At 41.8% G+C, this 22,172-nt stretch overlaps 1 protein-coding gene across 7 annotated transcripts in view; it reads left to right on the top strand.

The window, feature by feature from the left end:
• KLHL3 (kelch like family member 3) overlaps positions 1–22,172 on the top strand; it is a 157,050-nt gene that overhangs the window by 20,367 nt on the left and 114,511 nt on the right. Inside the window, exon 1 of one of the 7 annotated variants that reach the window (XM_034656056.1) lies at positions 19,443–20,102. The exons of 3 other annotated variants lie outside the window; for them this stretch is intronic. Coding sequence is in view for 3 of the 4 variants with exons in the window: in XM_034656052.1 (XP_034511943.1) it covers positions 21,401–21,510 (110 nt within the window). In the remaining variant the exon portion in view is untranslated. Of the gene's footprint in view, positions 1–19,442; positions 20,103–21,051; positions 21,511–22,172 lie in introns of those variants that run through there. 3 more of the 7 variants (XM_034656053.1, XM_034656052.1, XM_019803238.2) reach the window with 3 other exon arrangements.

The raw sequence follows: 22,172 nt of genomic DNA, 5'->3' as shown, positions 1-22,172 counted from the left end.
TATTGAGAGATATGATTTTAATGATGCCATGTTGCCAGTAAAGTCTTTGTTTCTATAGATTGTGACTTTCTGTTCTCTATCACTCTTGGGTCCTTTTTACTTTTATAGAACCCCCCTTAATATCTCCTGTAGGGCTGGTTTTGTGGTTACGAAATTGGTTAATGACTGGCGATTCTGGAAGGTCTTTATTTCTCCATCCATTCTGAATGACAGCCTTGCTGGATAGAGGATCCTTGGCTGCATGTTTTTCTCTGAAAGAGCTTTAAAAATTCGCTTTAAAAATGTGAATTGCACTATGACGTGACGTGGCGTAGGTTTGTCGTGGTTGAGCTTGGGAGGGGTCTTCTCTGCCTCTTGGACACGAATGTTTGTTTCCCTTGCTAGATTAGGGAAGTTTTCAGCTACAATTTGTTCAAATATCTCTTCTAGACCTCTGTTTTTCTCCACCCCCTCAGGGATGCCGATGATTCTGTCATTGGAATGTTTCATTGAGTCAGTAATCTCCCGTAACCTACATTCCTGCGCGTGGATTTTTTTAAGTCCAGATTCTGTTTTAGCTTTCTCTTCTACTAACCCATCCTCCAATTCGCTGATACGTTCTTCTGCCTCATTCACCCTGGGCGTCAGAGCCTCTAGTTTTGACTGCATTTGGCTCGTAGAATTTTTAATTTCTGCCAGCTTCGCTCTCATTTCCGCCCTTAGAGATTCTATATTCTCATTAACATTTTTATTAATACTTTTTTCAAGTCTACACATCATCCTTACCAATGTTACTCTGAATTCCATTTCTGATAATTTGGTTATATCCATATCCATTAGTTCTGTGGCAGAGGCCACAGACTCATTGTCTTTTCTTTGCTGGGGGGGACTTCTCCTTCTCGTCATTCTGATGAGGAGAGGTTGCAGGGGTGTCCAGAGCCCAAATTATTGACCGGGACCCAGGCCGTGCGCCCTTGTTTTATAGAGATCTTAGGGATGTGGGCTTCTTGATTTTTCAGCCTGCCTCCTGGGGGAGGGGCCTGCCGCACTGATACTCAGGCAACCCTGTTTGGGTAGAGTCTCCATGTCCCCTGCGAGGGGGGTTGGGGATGGGCACACTGTGAGCTGGTGTTTCCAGGCTTTTGTTCTCTGGTGGCTTTCCCTGGCGGTTTGCTGTGCCTCTTCTGAGAGTCAGAGTAGCAGCGGCCGAATCTCAGCCTCTGTCTCAGAACAGAGGGATCGTGGACCATTCTCCGCTGATGTTTTGGCCACTTTAACTCTGTTACTGTTGGTGCTGCTCAACCCTGCAGCGTCCCGGGATGTGCGCCCCACACCCGGTGTCCCAGCCCTCACTTCCAGGGCCGGCGAGTCTCTGTCCTTTGTGTTTCCAATACCGCCAGCCGCCCCGTGCGCTCCCGGAGCTCCCGGTCTCAGTCTGGTTCCAGTGAGCGCACCGGAGCTCCGTTTCAGTCTGGTGGCACGCGTTCCCCGGCTCACAGTCTCAGTCTGCTCTCTCGCGGGTGCTGGTCCGCAAGTCCGCCCGCTCCCCCATGCAGGTGGCTACTGCTTCCCTACTGCTTCCTGGCGCCCGAACGCGGCGGCTCCCTCCCCCTTCCGTTTATCTTCCGATATCTGTGCACCGTTTCACGGCTCCCCGCTTCGTACCTCAATACTCAGCGCTGGAGATGTTCATTTGTAGAGACCCAGATGTATTTCCTGCATCTCAGGCTGATTCCGTGGATGTTCAGGCTGGTCTGGTACCTATCCAGCTCGACTCAGGGGACCGCCTGAAAAAGGGGTCCCCTACTCCTCCGCCATCTTAACTCCCTCCCTCTCACTTGCAGCTTTTTAAAGCCTTAGGGTAAATTCAGTGAAAACATTTTAGTGAAAATTTTCAAAGCTAGATTATACATGATAGAACAGTATTAATGGTCTTACCATTTCAGGAACATACTTCTCTTTTCCCCTTTTTTTTTCTTCAGTAGTTTTTACTGCAAAGATATTTCACAGTTTTTCCATATGATGGCTACATATTATCACTTAAGACATTTCATTACTGTCTGAAATAAAGGTACCACTGATTGTGTTTCCTGTGTGGCTTGTGCTAGGTACTCTGTGCATCATTTATTTTAGTCCTCAGAATAACTGAGAAGGTCCTGTTTGTGTGCTTAAGATCATGGAGCTGTTGAGAACAAGAAATAGGAATCTTTTTGCTTATTTTTAAAAAGCCATTGTAAAGGTAAAAAAAAATTGCTCTTGTTTTCTTCCAGTGGCCAGAGATAACCTTTGTTAACAGTTTGTCTGCTTCTAGATTTTTTCCTTTAAATGGCAAGATAGATAGATACATACACGTATATATGAATTTTAACATCAAAGACATTCTTCCGTATTTGCACATATATCTTAAAAGACTATATGGTGTACTATAGTATAGATGCACATAATTTATTGATTAGCATATTTCCAGTTTTTCTTGTTTTAATTTAAAACTTTTTTGGAGGCTTTGTGTTGCCATTTACAAAATATAAAAGAGGAAAAAAATAAAGTACAGGAGCCTGGCTGAAGCTTTTGGTTATATCCGTGTACAGATAGTTCTCTGAGAAATCTGGTAGAACCCTACAAGGATTTTTTTGATATTTAGCATTTTTCCTCCCAGCTTTGTGTTTCAGTTTATGAGAAAGAGTTGGTTAAAAAATATGTAATGTATCTACATTAAAAATGAGCCTTTATATTCTGAAGGGACTATATATTGAAGTCTGGGAATTAATACCAATAAATAGGCAGTTTATTGTCCTTTTCTAGTTTCAGATGTGTGTGACTAGAGGTTTTTCACTGCAGAAATTGCTTTTAGTTGAATTAAGGAACTTGCTAAATATTTCCTCAAGAAGCTCTTGAGAAAGTAGAGAAAATAACAGACTGGAAAGGGTTTACTCTGGATCAGAGGTGGGCAATACCCAAAATCTAAATTTCCAGTTGCGTTGATTCAGATCTTACTATTTAACCTTGGTCAGTCAACTTACTTTTCCTGGACTACTTCTTCCCGTGATGTGGAGACTAGAATTGCTTAGATCCTTTCCAATTTGATACTGTTAGTTTTTAGTCCTATTTGGTAATTAATTCAGTAACAGCCTTCAAGAGGAACTGTGGCACTAGTTTTTATAATTCATTAAACAATTTATTGAGCATGACTTAGCTAAATAATAAGGATGAGCCCTTGCTCACAAGATACCCACAGTTTAGTTTGGGGGGGGGTGGGAATTTAATCAATTATGATAGACTGGGTGTTTTAGACATATATATGAGCAGTAGGGATGACTTTGTGTGTGAGTCAAGTGAAACGTTAGAGAAGAGACATTAGCACTAGTCTTGACATTTAGAATAGGTGGATGAGGTGGCCAAGGCCATTCCACAGCTTTTTTTTTTTTTTTAAGATTTTATTTATTTATTTGAGATAGAGTGAGAGAGAGAGCACAAGCAGGGCAGAGGGGGAGAGGGAGAAGCAGGCTCCCTGCTGAGCAGGGAACCTGCTGCCGGGCTTAATCCCAGCACCCCAGGATCATGACCTAAGGCAAAGGCAGACACTTAATTGACTGAGCCACCCAGGCGCCCCCCATTCCACAGCTTATACCAAAATGCAGAGCCTGATGTATTGGGCTGTTTATGTTTTTTCTTGCATTACTAGACCTCAATGTAGACCTTAAAAGCGCATCATCCATTTTTATTTTATTATTTTGCATTATTTTAAGATTTAGGATTTTTGCTAAGTATTGATAGCAAAATCAGCTTAAGGGAGGCAGAACTTGATTCAATGATAGAAATACAAAACAGTTGAAATATTAAGTGGGGAATGATAATCACTATATATTAATGAATCTTTCCATAAGGAGTGTAATTCACCTTTGGTAGACCCCTTTTATTAAGCTGCAGTTAGCACTATGCTCACTGCATTTTCATCTTATAAATATCTTATATTTTGACTTATTAGCTGATTTTAAAATATAATTTTGTTGGAAAATAACTTTTACAGTAATTAAATCAGTTTGTGATACAAAAGAAACTGAATTTGCCATAATTGAAAGGTTATATGTACTTTGCATTTCATTTTAAAAATAAAGTTAACATTTGTATAATTTTGAGGGAGGCATTATTTGAAAAATAAGTGGGCATGAATTATTAGCCTCAAATTGAATTTTACTTTAGCACTTTGTGAATGTTTTGATGTTTAAATTTAGTCTTTCACTAATTATAATGTGTGGAATTATTTTAGTTGGGAAATAGAATTTATTACTCATTTCAAAAAGAGGCACACAACTGCTTTGAGAATGTTAGTCTTTGACATTGGAACTTGCTTTTGGATGAAATTCACATTCTCCCTAAATGAGAATTTAAATGTTACTAGATAAAACGTTTATCATAAAAAGGAGATACTTGGAAACTGTTTTTAAAAAAAGAATCCCAGGGGCGCCTGTGTGGCTCAGGCCTTAAGCATCTGCCTCCGGCTCAGGGCGTGGTCCCAGAATCCTGGGATCAAGCCCCACATCAGGCTCCTCCCCTGGGAGCCTGCTTCTCCCTCTCCCACTCCCCCTGCCTGTGTTCCCTCTCTCGCTGGCTGTCTCTCTCTGTCAAATAAATAAAAAATCTAAAAAAAAAAAAAAAGTAAAAAAAGAATCCCAAAGTAGGAAGGGAATTGAGTCTCATATACTTAACTTTTTCCACCTACTTTTTGCTTGTACTTGGAGCTAGATGAGCTGAATATTCACAGAGGAAAAGGATCCACAAAGATACCTTCCTAGGTACACAGTCTTTTCTTGTCTGTGTGCCTCCTCTTCCCAAATAGATTCTCTTAGGCTCCTTTGATTATATTACCACTTTGCTAAAAAAAAAAATACAAACAAAAAAACAAAAACTACCTGAAATAGGTCCATGTCATCATCTGCTTTAAAATTCTCTGATGTGAACTAAAATTCTTTGGTGTGTACAATTTAAATGACATGCTTATTTCCCAGTGTTTACCATCATTTTCATCAGGTATTGATCACCTTTGTGCAAAAGACATCTAGAATCTGGAGATACACAGCAGTGAGACAAACATGGTTCCTGCCTTCAAATAACTTGCATTCTGATTGAAATTCAGTTTCTTTTGAAATGATGGATCCTTTCCTTTTCAGCATCATGGCACCATCTCAGTTTGTTAACACCATACAAACAGTTTAGAGTTTGTCACATTGTTATTTAGTGTACATTCTCTGATTATATTAGGGCTTCACTTCTTCACTGGTTACTTGTTTGGATACCATATGAAGAGTGCATTTTTTTCTCTGATGCTTATGTTGCAAATATAATTTGCCTCAGAGTAAGCATCTGATTTAATATTTCACAGTCCTTAAGGACATACATTTTGGCATCAAATAGTCTAGATTTCATTCCTGACTCTGTCACTTTCTAGTTCTGTGACATTGAACAAATTGGCCTGAACCTTAATTTCTTTGTCTTTAAAAGGAGAGACTATTAGTAATACCTGTCTCACAGGGTTGTTGAACAGATTGAATGAAAGAATGTATTTAAAGGACTAAAACTATATTCTCTGGTACATAGTAATGTTAAAATTATGACCTCTGATAAGAGGCATGACTGCCTCTAAAAGGTGTACCTTTATTTCATCCCCAACCCCCAACCATGTGGTATTTGCAGAGTTAATGAGGTGAATGAATAACTGTCTTGAAAAGAATAGTGACATATGTGTATATAGTCTGTAGAGCAATCTTCGTACTAGATTGGTTTTATTTTTTTAAAAGATTTTATTTGTCAGAGAGAGAACAAAAGTAGGGGGAGCAGCAGAGGAAGAGGAGAGGCAGGCTTCTTACTGAGCAGGGAGCCCCAATGAGGGACTTGATCCCAGGACCCTGGGATCATGACCTGAGCCGAAGGCAGACACTTAATCTAATGAGCCACCCAGGTGTCCCCTGAGATTGGTTTTAGCAATAATTGCACCTCAGATAAACCTCATTGTCTACGATACTGCCACTGTGCAAAGCTTGAGATTGGTTTTAAACTAGGCTTTGCCCTTGACTTGTTAGATGAGCTTGGATATGGGAACCTCCTAAACTTCTGTTGTTTCAACTGTAGTGGGAGAGGTACGAACCATGTTAGCTACCTCTTAAGTGTTTAAGTATTTGTTGCTGTAAGGAAGGTATAAATAATGTGAATTTTGAGAAGAAATGTCTTCCATTTTGGAAGAAAGATCAAGAAGAGCATTGTGGAAGATACAGCATTTGACCTGAAAAATTTGCCACATAGAGAAGATTGGGGAGAAAAAGATAATTTCAGGTAGAGGGACAAATAGGCAGAGACATGGAGCCTGTGTGCTAATCATTTTAATGTACCGTAAAACATTACAAATTACATTTACACATGTTCTGACTGGATCCGTTCACTAACCCTCTGCCTCATAGTTGGTGGCTGAAGCTCGTTTCAGAAAGGTTCAGTAACTTTTCCAAGGTCCCCAGCTGGGGAAATGGTTGAGCTGGGAGTTGAATCCAAGTCTGACCAATTCGATGGTCATACTCTTCCCACTAAACTTGGTTTGCTTCCAAATACAGGTGGCTAATTTGTACTAACGGTAAAGGAGATTTGTGGGAAATAAATTGGGAGAAGTTGGAACCACATTCCTGAGGTCTTTGAGTAGTATGCTAAGGAGTTTGGACCTTACCTGGCAGGCAGTGGAAATCACGAGGTTACTGAGCAGCAATAGTGATAGTGAGACTGTTAATTTAGAAAAATTAACTCAGTAGCGCTGAGTAGAATAGATATGGCAGTTCAGTGATGTTTTAGGTGACAAGGTTGTTAAGACAACTCATGTTAACCAGGTAAGAAAATGAGAGCACGAACAAGGAGGTAGCACTGGAAATAGGGAATATGAGGGAAGTTGTGAAAGTAAAGTTGTCAAATGACTGGGTATGTGGGAGGAAGCATAGTTGCATCAGAATTACTGTGTGACTAGGAGGATGGTGATACGCCTGGGAATGGAAAGAAGAAATTTAGATTTAGGTTTGGAACATAGTTGTGTCTTTTGCAGATAGCTTTACAGAGTGATTTCCGTGCTGGATATTCTCTTTTTGCCCCTCCTGGCCCTCTCTCCACCTTTCTCTTTCTTGTGTTCTTGGGAGCTTGATTTCTTAAAGAACTGCATACTTCTTTGACTTCTCTTTTTGGTTTAGGCAGTGGGAGAAACCAGCAAGAGATCTTAAAAGTGAGAGAAAGGGGAGGTGCACATATTTGTACCCCCTTTCCCCCAATACACATACTCAGCAAATGGGTTTTCAGTGGCCACAACTCTGCTCCATTGGCCCTCTCTTACAGCTCTAGGTCTTTTCTGGTTTCTGGTAACCACTGCCTCCTATAGCTACTTTCGGCTTGCTGTTGCTGGCCCGAAGATGTTTGTCAAACATTGTTGATTTTCCTGTGCCCACATCCTTGTAAATAATTCCTTTTATTAACACCTCAATATCTCTGCGTGTGCCTTCTTTTATCTCTTTAGTGAAAAATTTTAAATCCCTTCCACATTTTTTAATGACTTGATCTCCCAGGCACCATCACACTTGGAGAAGACGTAGCTATTTGTAGTAAGTTACTTCCTATCATGAGTTTTCTCACATTGTTTGAAATTTGGTGTCTCCCTATTTTCTGCTATGTTAGGTTAAATTTATGGCTCTTTTGCGTGATGATTCAGCTGAAAATAGAGCAGTGAACAAGAGACAAAAATCCCTGCCCTCAGTAGAGCTTATATTTTAGTTGAGTGAGACAATGAAACATAATCAATTTTATGGTGTGTTGAAAGATGTTGAGTGAGTGGTGTGGAAAAATTACCTTAAGGAGTAGGGAGTGCTGGGGCGCCTGGGTGGCACAGTAGGTTAAGTGTCTGCCTTCGGCTCAGGTCATGATCCCAGGGTCCTGGGACCGAGTCTCTCGTTGGGCTCCTTGCTCAGCGGGTAGCCTGCATCTCCCTGTGCCTGTTGCTCCCTCTGTTTGTGCTCTCTCTCTCTGACAAACAGATAAATAAAATCTTAAAAAAAAAAAAAAGGATTAGGGAGTGCTGTAAGTCAGGATGTTTGTGAAGAGAGTGCATTTTAAAATAGGGTGGTTTAAGTGAGTCTCTCAGAGAAAGTGACATTTGAGGAAAGACTTGAAGGAAATGGGGGAGTGAGCAGGGAAGATAGATAGGGGAAGAGGATTCCAGGTAGAGGATTAGGAAAGCAGAAGCTCTAGGGTGGGATTGTGCGTGACATTTTTGAGGAAAGGTAAGTTGGTCATGGTGGCTGGAGATGGGGGAAGAGGAGCAAAGGAGCGGCTGATGAGTGTCAGATGGGGCAGACCATGTAGGTACCTGTAAGCTGTTGTAAGGATTTTGGCTTTTACCACATGAATGGTGAACCATTTCAGAGTTTTGAACAGAGGAATGTCATGGTCTGCCTTGAATTATAAAAGAGTCTCTGGCTTTCCATCTCTTAGAATACAATTCCTATTCCTTGATCTCAAATTCTGTGTGTGTGTGTGTGTACATTCATATACACATAAGAGAGAGAGATTGATTCTTTTTGGCTGAAATGAATCTCCGTAGCTGATGGGCTGTCTTTAGAGGGGCTGCCTCCAAGATTGGCCCTTGTTGGGGCACTTGGATTTAGGGAGTGTTCTTAACTGATAAGGGTGGTTCACTGTGTCTAGACTGTGCAAGCAACCTGATTTATGCTAAACACCTTTTTTCCTTCTGGGAGTCTGGACTTTTGGTAAGTGCTAGGTAGTGGGTACCTGTAAAACATTGAATCACGAGTCCTTGGGCAGAAACATCACACAGGAGAGAGCATGATAGGGAGAGAGCATAAAGAAGCTTGTACATGGATTCCTCCAGACTCTGCCTCTGTCATTTTTCCAAATGATTGTACTGTGTATCCTTAACTCTGTGCCTGTTAAACTCTAGCTGTGAGTACAACACTTAGTGTTGAGTTCTGTGATTTCTTCTAGCTAGTCTCTCAGTGTTGGGTTGGTCTTGGGAAGACCAAGACCAAGTTGGCTTTCTTTTTTTCTTTTTTTCTTTTTTTAAGTGTAACCAATTTAAGTTGAAATCATGAGGTTGTAGGAAGAAGGTGCAGTTTTGGAAAGCCTGTCACAACGGTCAGCCAGCTCTACATTAAGTGGAGAGCTCTTCAGAGAAGTTTCTACTTTGTTAATTTCTTTTCTCTGAAAACCCTGGGTCTTTTCATTATTGCGTCTTCTAGCAGTTCTGAGCAGCTTCTGGCAGCATTGAGCCTGGGGAGACTCTCTGCCATCATGTAAATCCTTTGTAAGCAGGTTTATAAAAAGGACTGCCTTATATCCGTCTTTAAAATGATCTAAGTGAAAGAAATTGTTGACATAGGCACCATAAATAATTCCTTAGGGAGAAAAGAAGTGTAACTATCAGAAGCAACAGCGTCCCATGACAGATGGAGTTCTGTCAGTACGTTAGAAGGGTCACATTTTGTTTGCTTGTAAAGTCTCTGCCGTGAAATGTGTAGCAAGCTGGTCTGACTTAACGACTTCATACTACTCCCTTGGGAAGGAAGTTATTCTGTCCTGAACTTGTAATAAGAAGATTTTGATACAGAGAAGATGTGACTTGGGTCACGGAAGGGAGATCGTGGCAAAAATGCCCATGTGACATATCTCTTCTTAATCTCTACTTTCTTTCTGACTTCAGAGTCATAGCCAGTTGCCCTTAAATCTCTCAATCCATATAGCTATGAGCTTGAAAGCGTTTATTTTCAGTTGGCAGAACTATTTGTTTGCCATGTTCCAGTTGATTTTAACCACAGTTCTGTGCTTTCGCAGCTGAAATTGCAAGACAGTAACTTCTCCATAGGCTGGGAAAGATGATGAATGAGGAAGGCAAATATGGATATATTTAGGAAGAACCATGAAATTATTCTTACCCTTTGGCTCTAGGACTCTAATACTAGGAATTTAACCTAAGAAAACAAAGAAAGGAAAACAGTTTTTGCACAAAGATGGTTATTATAACATTGTCTATAGCAAGAGATTAAAAACTATAAATGTTAAACATTAGGGAAATGTTTACTAAATAGTGCTCTGTGAAAAGGTGAAATGTTAAAAACCTGGTGTCCATCAACAGGTGAATGGATAAACAAAATGCGGTGTATATGTATGATGGAATATTTTTTAGCCATAAAAAGGAATGAAATTCTGATATATGTTACAACATGGGTGAACCTTGAAAACATTATGCTAAAAGAAATAAACCAGACACAGAAGGACAACTGTATGATTGCACTTCTATGAGGTCTCTAGAATAGGCAAGTTCGTAGAGACAGAAAGTAGGATGGAGATTACCAGGGGCTTAGGTGAGGAGGGAATGGAGAGTTACCGTTTAATGGAGTTTCTTTGAGAATGATGAAAAAGTTCTGGAGATGGATAGTGGTGATGGTTGCACAACATTGTGAATGTACTTAATGCCACTGACTGTGCATTTATAATTGGTTAAAATGGTAAGTTTTATGTGTATTCCACCATAATAAAAAATTAAAAATATGTAGTAACATGTATTATTTAATGTGGCATAATATGTAAGTATATTAAAGTAGCAGGATTAAACCAGCCTTTTATTTTTTTAAATTTTAAGTGAAGTCATGAGAAACTGAAATTATCTAGTTGCAATTATTTACATTTACGAATATCTTTTTTAAAGCTCCACAGAATTACTCAATGTGCAACTTTATTTCTGTTCCTTTTACCTTTCCCGCCAAACTGAAAGTTGTGTTCTACTCTACTGAGTTCCCATAATTCCTTTTCTGCACCTCTCTTGAATCTTGTTTGTTTGTTTTACCACTATTTATATGTGTCCATGTGTAATTTCCTCAACCAGCTTGTAAGCTCTTTGGCATTCTGTTCATGTAGCATTTGTGTTGTAGTTCCCTGGTACACCCATTGCATCAACAGAGTAAGGCGGTGAGTGAGACTGAAGTGTAGGAATGCAGTTGTAGAGAATGACCAGAATGTTTGAACATACTTGCTCATGAGTTTTACAGTATGTTAAGCGTGTGCTTGCCTCCACTCTCTGTATTTGCTAGGTGCGTACACCTCACCTCATTCGCATACACATCACTGTATTCTTGATTTTGGTGCTATGTCTTATCTGTATTTTACCTTTTCATGTAAAAAAGTCCAGTTTTCTTTATACCCAGAAAGGAAAGAAACAGAGAGGTGAGACAGGAGCAGCGGTTAGAGGACTGTGCAGTAAATTTAAAGTTACAACTACCTATGAAAAAGGTGTAAGTAGGAATTAATGCTCATTCTTTTTTTTTTTTTTTTAAAGATTTTATTTTTATTTATGCGACAGAGATAGAGACAGCCAGCGAGAGAGGGAACACAAGCAGGGGGAGTGGGAGAGGAAGAAGCAGGCTCACAGCGGAAGAGCCTAATGTGGGGCTCGATCCCATAACGCCGGGATCACGCCCTGAGCCGAAGGCAGACGCTTAACCGCCGTGCCACCCAGGCGCCCCTAATGCTCATTCTTGAACACAATGTTCTGTCACCACTTCCCCACCCCGCTTTTTAAGCCTTTGGAGTAGTAATTAGGTCTCGCTTTTGTTACGAAGAGACGGACATATTTACCAGCAGAGGGCACCAGTTGCAGGTTGAGGATTGGAGAGAAGAAGGAATTTTTAGGAAGACCCTGAAAGACCAGTGTTTGCAGTGTACTCACTGACCTGTGTAAAGCACCCTGCTTGCTGCTATAGTTGGTCTGTTTTTTCTTTGACTCACTTGGGGTCCAGTGGTGTGCCTCTAGCTTTCCCCAAGACCAGTGTTTGGTTAAGCTAAGGGACCAGAGGAATCTAGAGTGAAGGACTTTATAGTAGGTGTTTGGAAGCATTGGATACCAGCCTGTATTACCTTTAGGGGTTTCCAACGTTGTTGTTCCCCATCTCTAGGTGAGGTGGAAGGGACATTAGGCCAGGCATCTGAGACTCTGGTTCCACATCCCACTTGGCTTCCTACTTGACTGGAAGATCTTGAGCCATTTGCTTTTTTTCTCTCAGCCTCAGTTGGCTTATCTCTAAAATGGAGGTAGTTCCTGTCATGCACAGTAGTTAGTAGTGGGCTTTGAGGTCAGGCAGACCTGGGTTTGAACCTGTGGGGCCGTCATCAAGTCATTGAACTCTCAGACCCTTTGTTTCCTCACTTGTACATATGTATGTATGTTCTAGTGGAGCTTGTATTTATCTGATTACTTTAAAAAATAACTTCTTTTTTAATACCTACTGATCCCCTTCACCCATTTCTCTTCCCCCAACTCCTGCTTCTGACAACGACCAGTCTGTTCTTTGTATTTATGAGCTTGCTTGCTTTTTTTTTTTTTTTTTTTTTAGATTCCACATGTAGGAGAGATCGTACGGTATCTGTCTTTCTCTGATTTATTTCACTTGTCACAGTGCCCTTGAGGTCCACCCATGTTGTCACAAATGGCAAGATCTCATTTTTTATGGCTGAATAATATTCCACTGTATATATGCATACCAGAATTTTTTTTTATGCATTCTTCCATTGATGAACACTTAGGTTGTTTCTGTACATTGGCTATTGTGAATAATGGTGCATTGAACATGGGGGTACAGATACATAGATATCTTTTGAGTTAATGTTTTTATTTTCTTCAGAAGTGGAATTGGTGGATCATATGGTAGTTCCATTTGTGATTTTTTGAGGAACATCCATACTATTTGCCATGGTGCCTATACCGATTTACATTCCCACCAGCAGTGAATAAGGGTTCCTTTTTCTCCACATTCTCACCAACCCTTATTATTTCTTGTCTTTTTGATAGTCACCATCCTAACAGGTGTGAGGTGATATCTCATTGTGATTTTGATTTACATTTCCCTGATGGTGCGTGATATTGAACATCTATTCACATACCTTTTGGCCTTTTGTATGTCTCCCTTAGAAAAATCCTTTGCAGATCCTCTACCCATTTTTAAATTGGATTGTTAGTTTTTTTGCTTTTGAATTGTATGAATTCGTCATTATTTTGGGTATTAGCCCCTTATCAGATGATTTTGTTGACTGTTTCTTTTGTTGTGCAGAAGCATTTTTTTTAATTTTTTAATTTTTTATTTTTTTATTATATTTTGTTAGTCACTACAGTATATCCCTAGTTTTTGATGTAAAGTTCCATGATTCATTACTTGTGTATAACACTCAGTGCACCGTGCAATACGTGCCCTCCTTACTACCCATCACCAGCCTATCCCATTCCCCCACCCCCCTCCCCTCTGAAGCCCTCAGTTTGTTTCCCAGAGTCCATAGTCTCTCATGGTTCATTCCCCCTTCTGTTTACACCCCCTTTCTTCTTCCCTTTCTTCTCTTACCGATATTCCTAGTTCTTATGTTCCATAAATGAGTGAAACCACATGATAATTGTCTTTCTCTGCTTGACTTATTTCACTTAGCATTATCTCCTCCAGTGCCATCCATGTTGCAGCAAATGTTGAGAAATCGTTCTTTTTGATGGCTGAGTAATATTCCATTGTATATATGGACCACATCTTCTTAATCCAGTCATCTGTTGAAGGACATCTCTGCTCCTTCCATGATTTAGCTATTGTGGACAATGCTGCCATGAACATTGGGGTGCATAAGGTATGCAGAAGCATTTTAATATGGTGTAGTCACATTTATTTTTGCTTTTGGTGTCAGATTTTTTTAAAAGATTTTATTTATTTATTTTAGAGAGTGTGAGAGTGTGAGCAGGGGGAGGGGCAGAGAAGGAGAGAGAGTATCCCAAACAGACTCCACGCTGAGCTTGAAGCCTGAGGAAGGCTCAGTCCCAGGACCCTGAGATCATGACCTAAGCTGAAATCGAGAGTTCGATGTTCAACCAACTGATCCACCCAGGTGCCCATTTGGTGTTGGATTTTAAAAAATCATTGCCAAGACCTGTATCAAGGAACTTATTGCCCATTTTGTCTTCCAGGAGTTTTATGATTTCAGGTCTTACATTTCAAGTTTTTAATCCATTTTGAGTTGATTTTTTGTGTATGGTGTCAAATACTGGTCCAGTTTTATTCTTTTGCATGTGTCTGTCCAGTTTTCTCAACACCATTTATCTAAGGGGCTGTCCTTTTCCCACTCTATATTCTTGACTCTTTGTTATAAGTTAATTGACCATATATGCACAGGTTTATTTCTAAGCCCTCTCTTCTGTTCTGTTGGTTTATGTGTCTGTTTTTATGCCAATACCATATTGTTTTAATTACTATAGCTTTTATAAAATAGTCTGAAATCAGGGAGCATGATGCTTCTAGCTTTGTTCTGTCTCAAGGTTACTTTGCCTATTTGGGGTATTTTGTAGTTCCACACACAATTTAGGATCATTTGTTCTATTTCTTTGAAAAATGTCACTGGAATTTTCATAGGTATTGCATTGAATCTGTAGATTGCTTCAGGTAGTAGGGACATTTTAATGATATTAGTTCTTCAAATCTGTGAGCATGGAATATCTTTCCATTTGGTTGTATTTTTTAAAATTGCTTTTGTTAATATCTTATGGTTTTCAGTATATAGGCCTTTCACCTCCTTGGTTTAATTTATTCCCAGGTGTTTCTTTTTGGATGCAGTTGTAAATGGGATGGTTGTTTTTATTTCTCTTTCTGACAGTTCATTATTAGTATATAAAAATGCAATAGATTTTTGTATATTGATTTTCTATCCTGCAACTTTACTGAATTTGTTTATGATAACAGAGGGAGGAACTCTTCCAAACTCATTTTATGAGGACAGAATTACCCTGATACTAAAACCAGACAAGGATGCCACAAGAAAATTAGAGGCCAGTATCCCTGATGAACGTAGATGCAGAAATACTGAACAAAGTATTAGGAAACTGAAGTCAACAATACATTAAAAGGATCATACATTGTGATCAAGTGGGACTTATTCCAGGGTTTTAAGCATAGTTCAACATCTGCAAATCAGTCAGTGTGATACCTCACATCAACAAAATGAAGGATAAAAACTATATGATCATCTCAATAAATGCAGAAAAAACATTTGCCAAAATTCAGCATCTACTTATGATAAAAACTCTCCACAAATTGTATGTAGAAGAAATATACCTAAACATGATAAAGGCCATAAATGCCAAGCCCACAACTAACATCATACTCCATGGTGAAAAGCTGAAAACTTTTCCTCTAAGATCAGGAACAAGACAAGGATGTCTACTCTCACCTCTTTTATTCAACATAGTACTGCAAGTCCTAGCTATGGCATTCAGACAAGAAAAAGAAATACAAGGGATTGAAATCGGAAAGGAAGAAGTAAAACTGTCACTGTTTGCAGATGAGATGGTATTATATATAGAAAAATATAGAGAGAAAACTCTAAAGCCTCTATCCAATAACTGTTTGAATTAATAAACAGATTCAGTAAAGTTGCATGGTATGAAATCCATCTACAAGAATCTCACCTCACATCTCAAACAGGGATAATGTTTCATTCTCACAGGTTTGCTGTGATGATTAAATGAGAAAGGTACCTGTAAAGCCTTGAGTGCAGTGTCTGGTCCAGAGTAAATAGTCCAGGGTTGGAAGCTGCTATTACTTCTCAGGGCATGTTAAGTTAAAAGTGATGAGGGACATGAAGCACATTGTAAGCTTAAGTGAGACACAAGTGCCATGTGTGATTCTACTCTTGAAACTATTCAGGACATGGGTTCTTCCACCTTCAGAGGAGGAGTCCTGAGGGAAGCCAGGTATTCCTTGGGATAAGGTGCTGTTCTGTTTACTTTTTGACTTTTTGGGCTTCAAGTTTCATTTCAGTTTCTGCTTGGCTTCGTGGGGCAGTGAGAGCCGCTCTTGGGGAATCTATTCCTCACGTGCTCCAGAATCTCAGGGGAGGTTCTGGTGGTACACGTGTGGGTGGGCCTTCATTTAGTTCTGGTTTTGCTTAGTTTTTGGTGGCCTGTTGGTAGTAGGGATCACTGGCAATGTGGACATGGCTCTAGGGGAGGCTTGGGTCCATGTTTCTGGCACAAGGTACCTTGGCAGACTTTCTTCTTGACCTCAGAGCCAAAGACACACAGAGCTGTAGTTGGATAACATCAGCAGAGGCCACGAAATGAACCACTGCTAATGGTTCCTGGGCCATCATTGCAGGCAGGGCCGTCTGTGGAGTGCTCTGTATACTTTCTTACTGAGACCTCAGAACCCTCGGGGATCGGTACTGTTATTGTCTTCTTTTTGCGCTTGAGGAAATTGAGACTTAAAAAGTAGTTTGCCAGGAGTCGTGTTTCTGGTAAGTACATTTGGATCCTGGTCTTTCTCATTTTGATGATCTGAGCTCTTCTCATTGTTCTAAGTGCATTAGAGTCACTTGTGAAGTTCACTGAAATTCCTGCTTCTTGGGCCCCAGTTCTGTAGGTTTGAGGGTTTTTTTGTTTTTCGTAGTGTTTCCCCAGATTTATTGAGGTATAATTGACATAAGATAAAATTCACCCACTTTAAGTGTCTAGTTTGGTGAAACAGTAGTTGTATACAGTCACCTAAGTATCACTGCACTCAAGATGTGGAACATTTCCATAACCCTAGGAAGTTTCATTGTCCCTTTTGACCCCCTGATGTGTACAGTTTTAACCATCTAGGCAGATGGTTCTGATGTGTGGGGAGGTGTGGGACCACTGTACTGTGTTATGGTGCCTGCCAGTGTGAGAAACTGAATGCCTGGAAAGGAGGAGAAAAGTGGCAAAAGAAAAAAGATACTTAAAAGAATGGTTGGCTTATCAAAAAGAATAAAATCTTGCCATTTGCAACGACGTGGATGGAACTAAATGGTATTATGCTAAGTGAAATAAGTCAGTCAGAGAAAGACAATTATCATATGATCTCACTCATATGTGGCATTTAAGAAACAGAGGATAATAGGGGAAGAGAAGAAAAAATAAAACAAGGTGAAATCAGAGAGGGAGACAAACACTAAGAGACTCTTATGCATAGGGAACAAACTGAGGGTTGCTAGAGGGGAGGTGGGTGGGGAGTTGAGGTAACTGGGTGATGGACATTAAGGAGGGCACATGATGGAATGAGCACTGGGCGTTATATGCAGCTAATGAATCACTGACCTCTATATCTAAAACCAATAATACATTAAATGTTAATTAATTGAATTTAAAAAATAAATAAGATAAAAAAGAACAGTTGGCTTTACTGTTTCTAGATAAGCTATGCTGTACTGGCTCCTTGGGGAGAGATGGAGTGTGGAGAAAAGAACTTTGTAGACCAAAACCCAGTTAGAACAAAAACAAAAACCAGTTTCTTTTCCTAACATGGTGTCTTCCTGAGCCACATAAAGCTGAAGAATTCTGCACAAACTTGGTGTGGATGGCTGGGCGACTGCTTTGGGATGGAGAGTTGGGGCCACTAGGTACTATTGGCGAGCTGTGAAGAAGCCCTGGGTGTGGGAAGGAGGGCTGGGAAGCAGAGGTTAGACACTACTGCTGGTCAGTCCAAGGATGGGACCAGACCCCACTCTGGTTCCATGGATTTTCCTCTGCTGCAAGAATCCAATAGCATCTCTTCTTCATCTGAAGTTCAGTCAGGAAAAGTAGCCTAAAGCAAATGAGCTCAGGCTGTGGCCCAGAGAACATTTGGATAATAAAGTAGAAAATGTAAAATGTAGCTCTGAAATGAGAGAAGATTAGGGTGGGAACTTTGTGTGAGGAATCCGGAGACGTTGATTCTTGACTTGGTTCTGCCCTGGTTTTGCTAGATGACTTTCTCTGAGTGTTCTCTCTTCCGTGGACCTCCGTGGATCGAGTGAGTGGTTGATAAAGTGTGTAGGTGGTAGTACTATGGCTTCAGCACAGACATTGTAGTGACATTGGTTAGCACAACGAAGTAGGTTGTGAAGGAAATGCTATAAAATTTTTATACTGACTGTCAAATAAAATCTGTATATCCTCCGCCTTAAGTATTTCCTTTTCTGACCTTCTTTTTCTTTTCTCTCTGGTTTGTTAGATGTGACATTTCCCCCCTTTCCTGTATGGTGAAGTGGTGAAGGAGGGTATAAAGTCATAAAAGAGAGACTTATTTTATTCTTACGTCCCTTTTATGAATCACCCAGTTGTCTTCCTGGTGGATGCCTACACTTTGGCGTGGATTCTGGGATTCAGTTTCCTTATTTGTGGTGTTCAGCTTCTCCTGGTCCCTGTGATTCACCTCAAGAGGAAATATCTGGAGCAAAGCCACAAGGCTGATTAGAGGAGGAAGGGACAGAGGGAGAAAGATACGAGGGGTATTGTTGTAGAGAAGAAGTGGTGATCCGGGACTGGAGGATGTAAATAAAATAACCCAGGCCTCTTCTCATTTGAGAGAGTTTGGGTAGTGCCCCTATCTCAGAGGACCCTGAGGTGTCCGTGGGAGGTAATCTTTGAGAATAGCACCCTACCAGTTTGAGTTCAGGAGGCTGTATAAAATTTAAGTGACTCCTAGTTTCTGTGACCTCAGTGTCCCTCCACCCTCTGTTCTGCTGTTTCAAGGTTTTGTGAAGAAATTTGACAGGTCCAAATTATAACAATCATAGATTTAATGATCATCTTTCCTACTTTCACACACATTATGTTATCCTCCCTGAAGCCCCCTACAAAATATTAGAGGCCAGTAAAAACTTCTTCTTAAGCATTCTTACAGATGAACAAGAAAAATGGAGCATTTAAGACATTTTCAGAATCATGTGATTTTTAGAGCTGAAAGGGACTCTGGACTGATCTTGTGTTATGGATGAAGGGCTGAGGTTCAGAGTAGGGAGAAGACTTGCTGAAAGTCATTCAGCTAGCCAGTGGTAGTTCAGATCCTGAAAAGCCCAGGTGTGACACGATGGTTTGAGAATAGAAATGCTCATCTATGATTTTTGAGGCATTAAGGAAGCATCTGAACCCATTTCTGTGGCTAACCAGTCCCCAGGGGCTGATTTTTTCAGTGTCCTCTAAGCGTCTTGGCTATGGCTAGGAGACACAGATTGGCCTTGTGCCTTCCCAAGATGATGTTTTAGAGTTCAGTAAGTCGAAATTGAGGCTCAGCACCTGGAGATTACAGGGTACGAGAGATCTTTGGCTAGAGATGGAGATTCAGAGGGAGGCTTACTAGTTGGAGCCACAGCTGAAGTTAAATTTCACTGCTTTAGGAAGATATTTTAGAGTTGTGCTATGAAATTTGTGGTCTTTCAGTACGGCATAGGGAAAGCAAGCAATGTGTGCAGTACTCATTGTGATGGCTTTACTGCAATACTTTGGCCCCTTGAGGCAAAAGAGGGTTTGTTTCAGTTTCACCTCTGTCTCTTGTTCTCTTTATAAAATTTCTCTCAGCGTTTTTAGTTCTATCAGGCTCTTTTCCCTTAACTTCTCTCCATCTGTCAGACTCTCAGAGCTACTGTAGATTTTGTGAGGAGGAATTGGAACGTGAGCTGTGACCTACAAGCCAATTTCCCCAGGTGGATAAACTCCACCACAAGCCACAGAGGGGCCTCCTCATTCCAGCAATCTGGCCCGGCTGCCGGACTTGTAGCCTATGGGGGCTGGGGCAGGGGCGGGGGCCAGTATTTCTTGGACTAGTGAGGAACTGCCTGAGCCTTTGCAGTGTAGGCTCAGGAGGCAGGAGCCCCTGGGGTGGGCTGGTCGCCTGAGCTGGGGATGCCTGGGCAGATGTGGAGGCAGCTGGAAAGGTGGCACCGCACTTGGGTCGCTGGAGCTGCGCTGTTCCTAGGAGACGGAGGAGCAGCAAGCCTGCGGGGGAGGGGGAGCAAGTGGGTTGCTGCTTTTAGCAGCTGAAAGGGCTGCAGGGAGCTCTGGGTAAGACATTTTCTGCTGCTGCTGCTTCTGCGGTAGAAGCTGCTGGGAGTAAGTCAGAGGAAGGAGGATCGAGAGGGAGGAGGCTTCATTTGCAGCCATGCTGAATCACTGTTGCTGACCAGATCTCCTGCTGGTTGGCTGGGGGAACGGAGAGCAGAGCTAGGATCTCCGGGTGCATGCACAGTTCACCGGCTGCCACCCCGGCTGGGCCTCGCACAATGGAGGGTGAAAGGTATGTATGTATTAGGTGTGTGTTGTGGGGTTTGTGTGTGTGTGTGTGTGTGTGTGTGTGTGTGAACGTGTGCTTGTGGTGCAGCTACCAGCTTTTGTATCTGCATTGGCGAGGCAGGGTCGGAAGACCTGGCCACTGATGGATCCCAGTGGGCGGCAGAGTCAGAGCAGGGAAGCCCCCTTTTCCAGAGATCTGGCGTCCGCAAAGGCAGGTCTGGGTTTGCTGGAGCCCCCCTGAAAGAAGGACTTCCTGGCTGGTGTACGGGGATAGTTTTAGCATGGGCTGAATCAGGACTGCCTTTCTCAGCCTGTTTCAAGGAGGCGTTTCCCTTTCTTGGGTACTTTCCGGGGGTGGTTTTTCTTTGGTGGGGGGTTTCTGATGTCACAGCAGGGCTGGCCTGGCATGGACTGCTTACATTTTCACACCGAAGTGCTCAAATCTTAAGTGTGCCATGCTCATGTCTATCCTAAAAGGATGTGTATGCGTGTGTGTATGTGTGTATGTGTGTGTGCCTGTATACACACGTAAGTTCAAATAAGAAGGAGAGAAACACATTCAGATGACACTTGCTTTGAACTGACTTTCATTTTCATTGAAAAGTTTATGAATGATACTGGAATATATGTGCTTTAGATGAACTCTTGCTCTTTCTATCAGGGATTCCTTATGAAATAGGAAATCCACAGAAGAGAATTTGAGTACTTCTGTTGAGCTGGATCTAACTAGCAGGAGTTTATTTTCTGGCAGGCACGTGCATGGACGTTTTAAACTATTATCTGAGGACCTGATTCTTTTATTTTGGAGGTGCTCGATGCGGTGTGGGGGCCGGCCATTCCTCTGTGCTAAAACGTCTCCTCGTGTTGTGTCTCCTCGTGTTGTGTCGGCCTCTTCATTCTGTGGGTCTGCAGCTAGTAGAGAATAAGGCTTGCCATTTTCCTTGAGGTGGGGCAATGGCGGGAGGCATTAGGCAGGGAGGGGTCAGGTGTGGCGGTGCACCACCGAGAGGAGAGCTGCCGCTCTGAGTTGCCGGTTTGATGCAGATGATAGCTGGCTGGTGAAATGATAACTGGTTCACCTAACTCACACTGGAGAGGACCTCAATAAACATTTTCCTCTGCACACACGGTCCTGACGTTTGCATCTCATGGGGCAGGGTGATGCCATTAAACCTCTCTAGACCCTGTTAGAATTGGCGTGGTGGTTGGGTGTCTTCCTGTCTGAAGAGGCCCCAGAGACTGCGTTTGTTGCTGTGACTCCCACAGGAAGAGTCTGGGACTTTTAGTCGGAGTGTGCTGCTGATGCAGCTTCTGCCTCAGTGCTTTCTGCAACAGGAGCTTAGATGTTGGACTGCATGTGGCCTGCTGGGCAGCAGAGCGTCTGGAGGCCTGTCTCCTAGGCTGGCGCAGAGGTGGGTAGTGTCCTCACCTTCTGTTGGTCTGATAGCTAGCGGAAGGGCAGGGGTGATGTGAACGGCGGTTTAGAGATTTTGGATCAGGCCGATTTGCTTGACTGGTGGCATGTCGGGCCCGAAAGGTCCTTGTGAGTCGAGCAGCAGCAGATCCAACTATTGCTTCCTGAGCATTTTGGGGTATCTACTGTGTTCCTGTTGTCTTTTCAGAAATGTAATGAACCTTTGCCCTCTAGGAGATCTCTTGTTCTTCAACACTCTGGTGCCTCTCTGCTGGGATGGCTGATATCCTGGCCTTTATGACCCCTGGATTTTGTTTTTCCCCTACTGGGGGCAGTGAGTAGGCAAGAAATCCAAACCATGCAGCTTCCAGTGTTCACCACGTCACCCACCTCACTACCTTTTGTTCCCAGCTTACCATGTCAGGCATTCACGTCTTCTGAAATCTGGCCCCGTCTGCATGTCTGCATCCCCTCTGCTCACCCATACCCCCACTGAGCGATGTTTTGGTCTCTTTTGTGACCACACATCCTGTGTACTACTCCATCCGGTCCCAGATCCTTTGCTCCTGGAGTTCCTTTTTACCTGGAATGCGTTTCCCTGTTTCTTTTCTACAAGTTATCCATCTAACAAGGCTGTTTTTTAAAACCCTACGTTGTGTT

This window comes from Ailuropoda melanoleuca, chromosome 3 (genome assembly GCF_002007445.2).
Source record: "Ailuropoda melanoleuca isolate Jingjing chromosome 3, ASM200744v2, whole genome shotgun sequence".
Lineage (NCBI taxonomy): Eukaryota > Metazoa > Chordata > Mammalia > Carnivora > Ursidae > Ailuropoda > Ailuropoda melanoleuca.
This window is presented reverse-complemented; position numbering and strand designations above follow the sequence as displayed.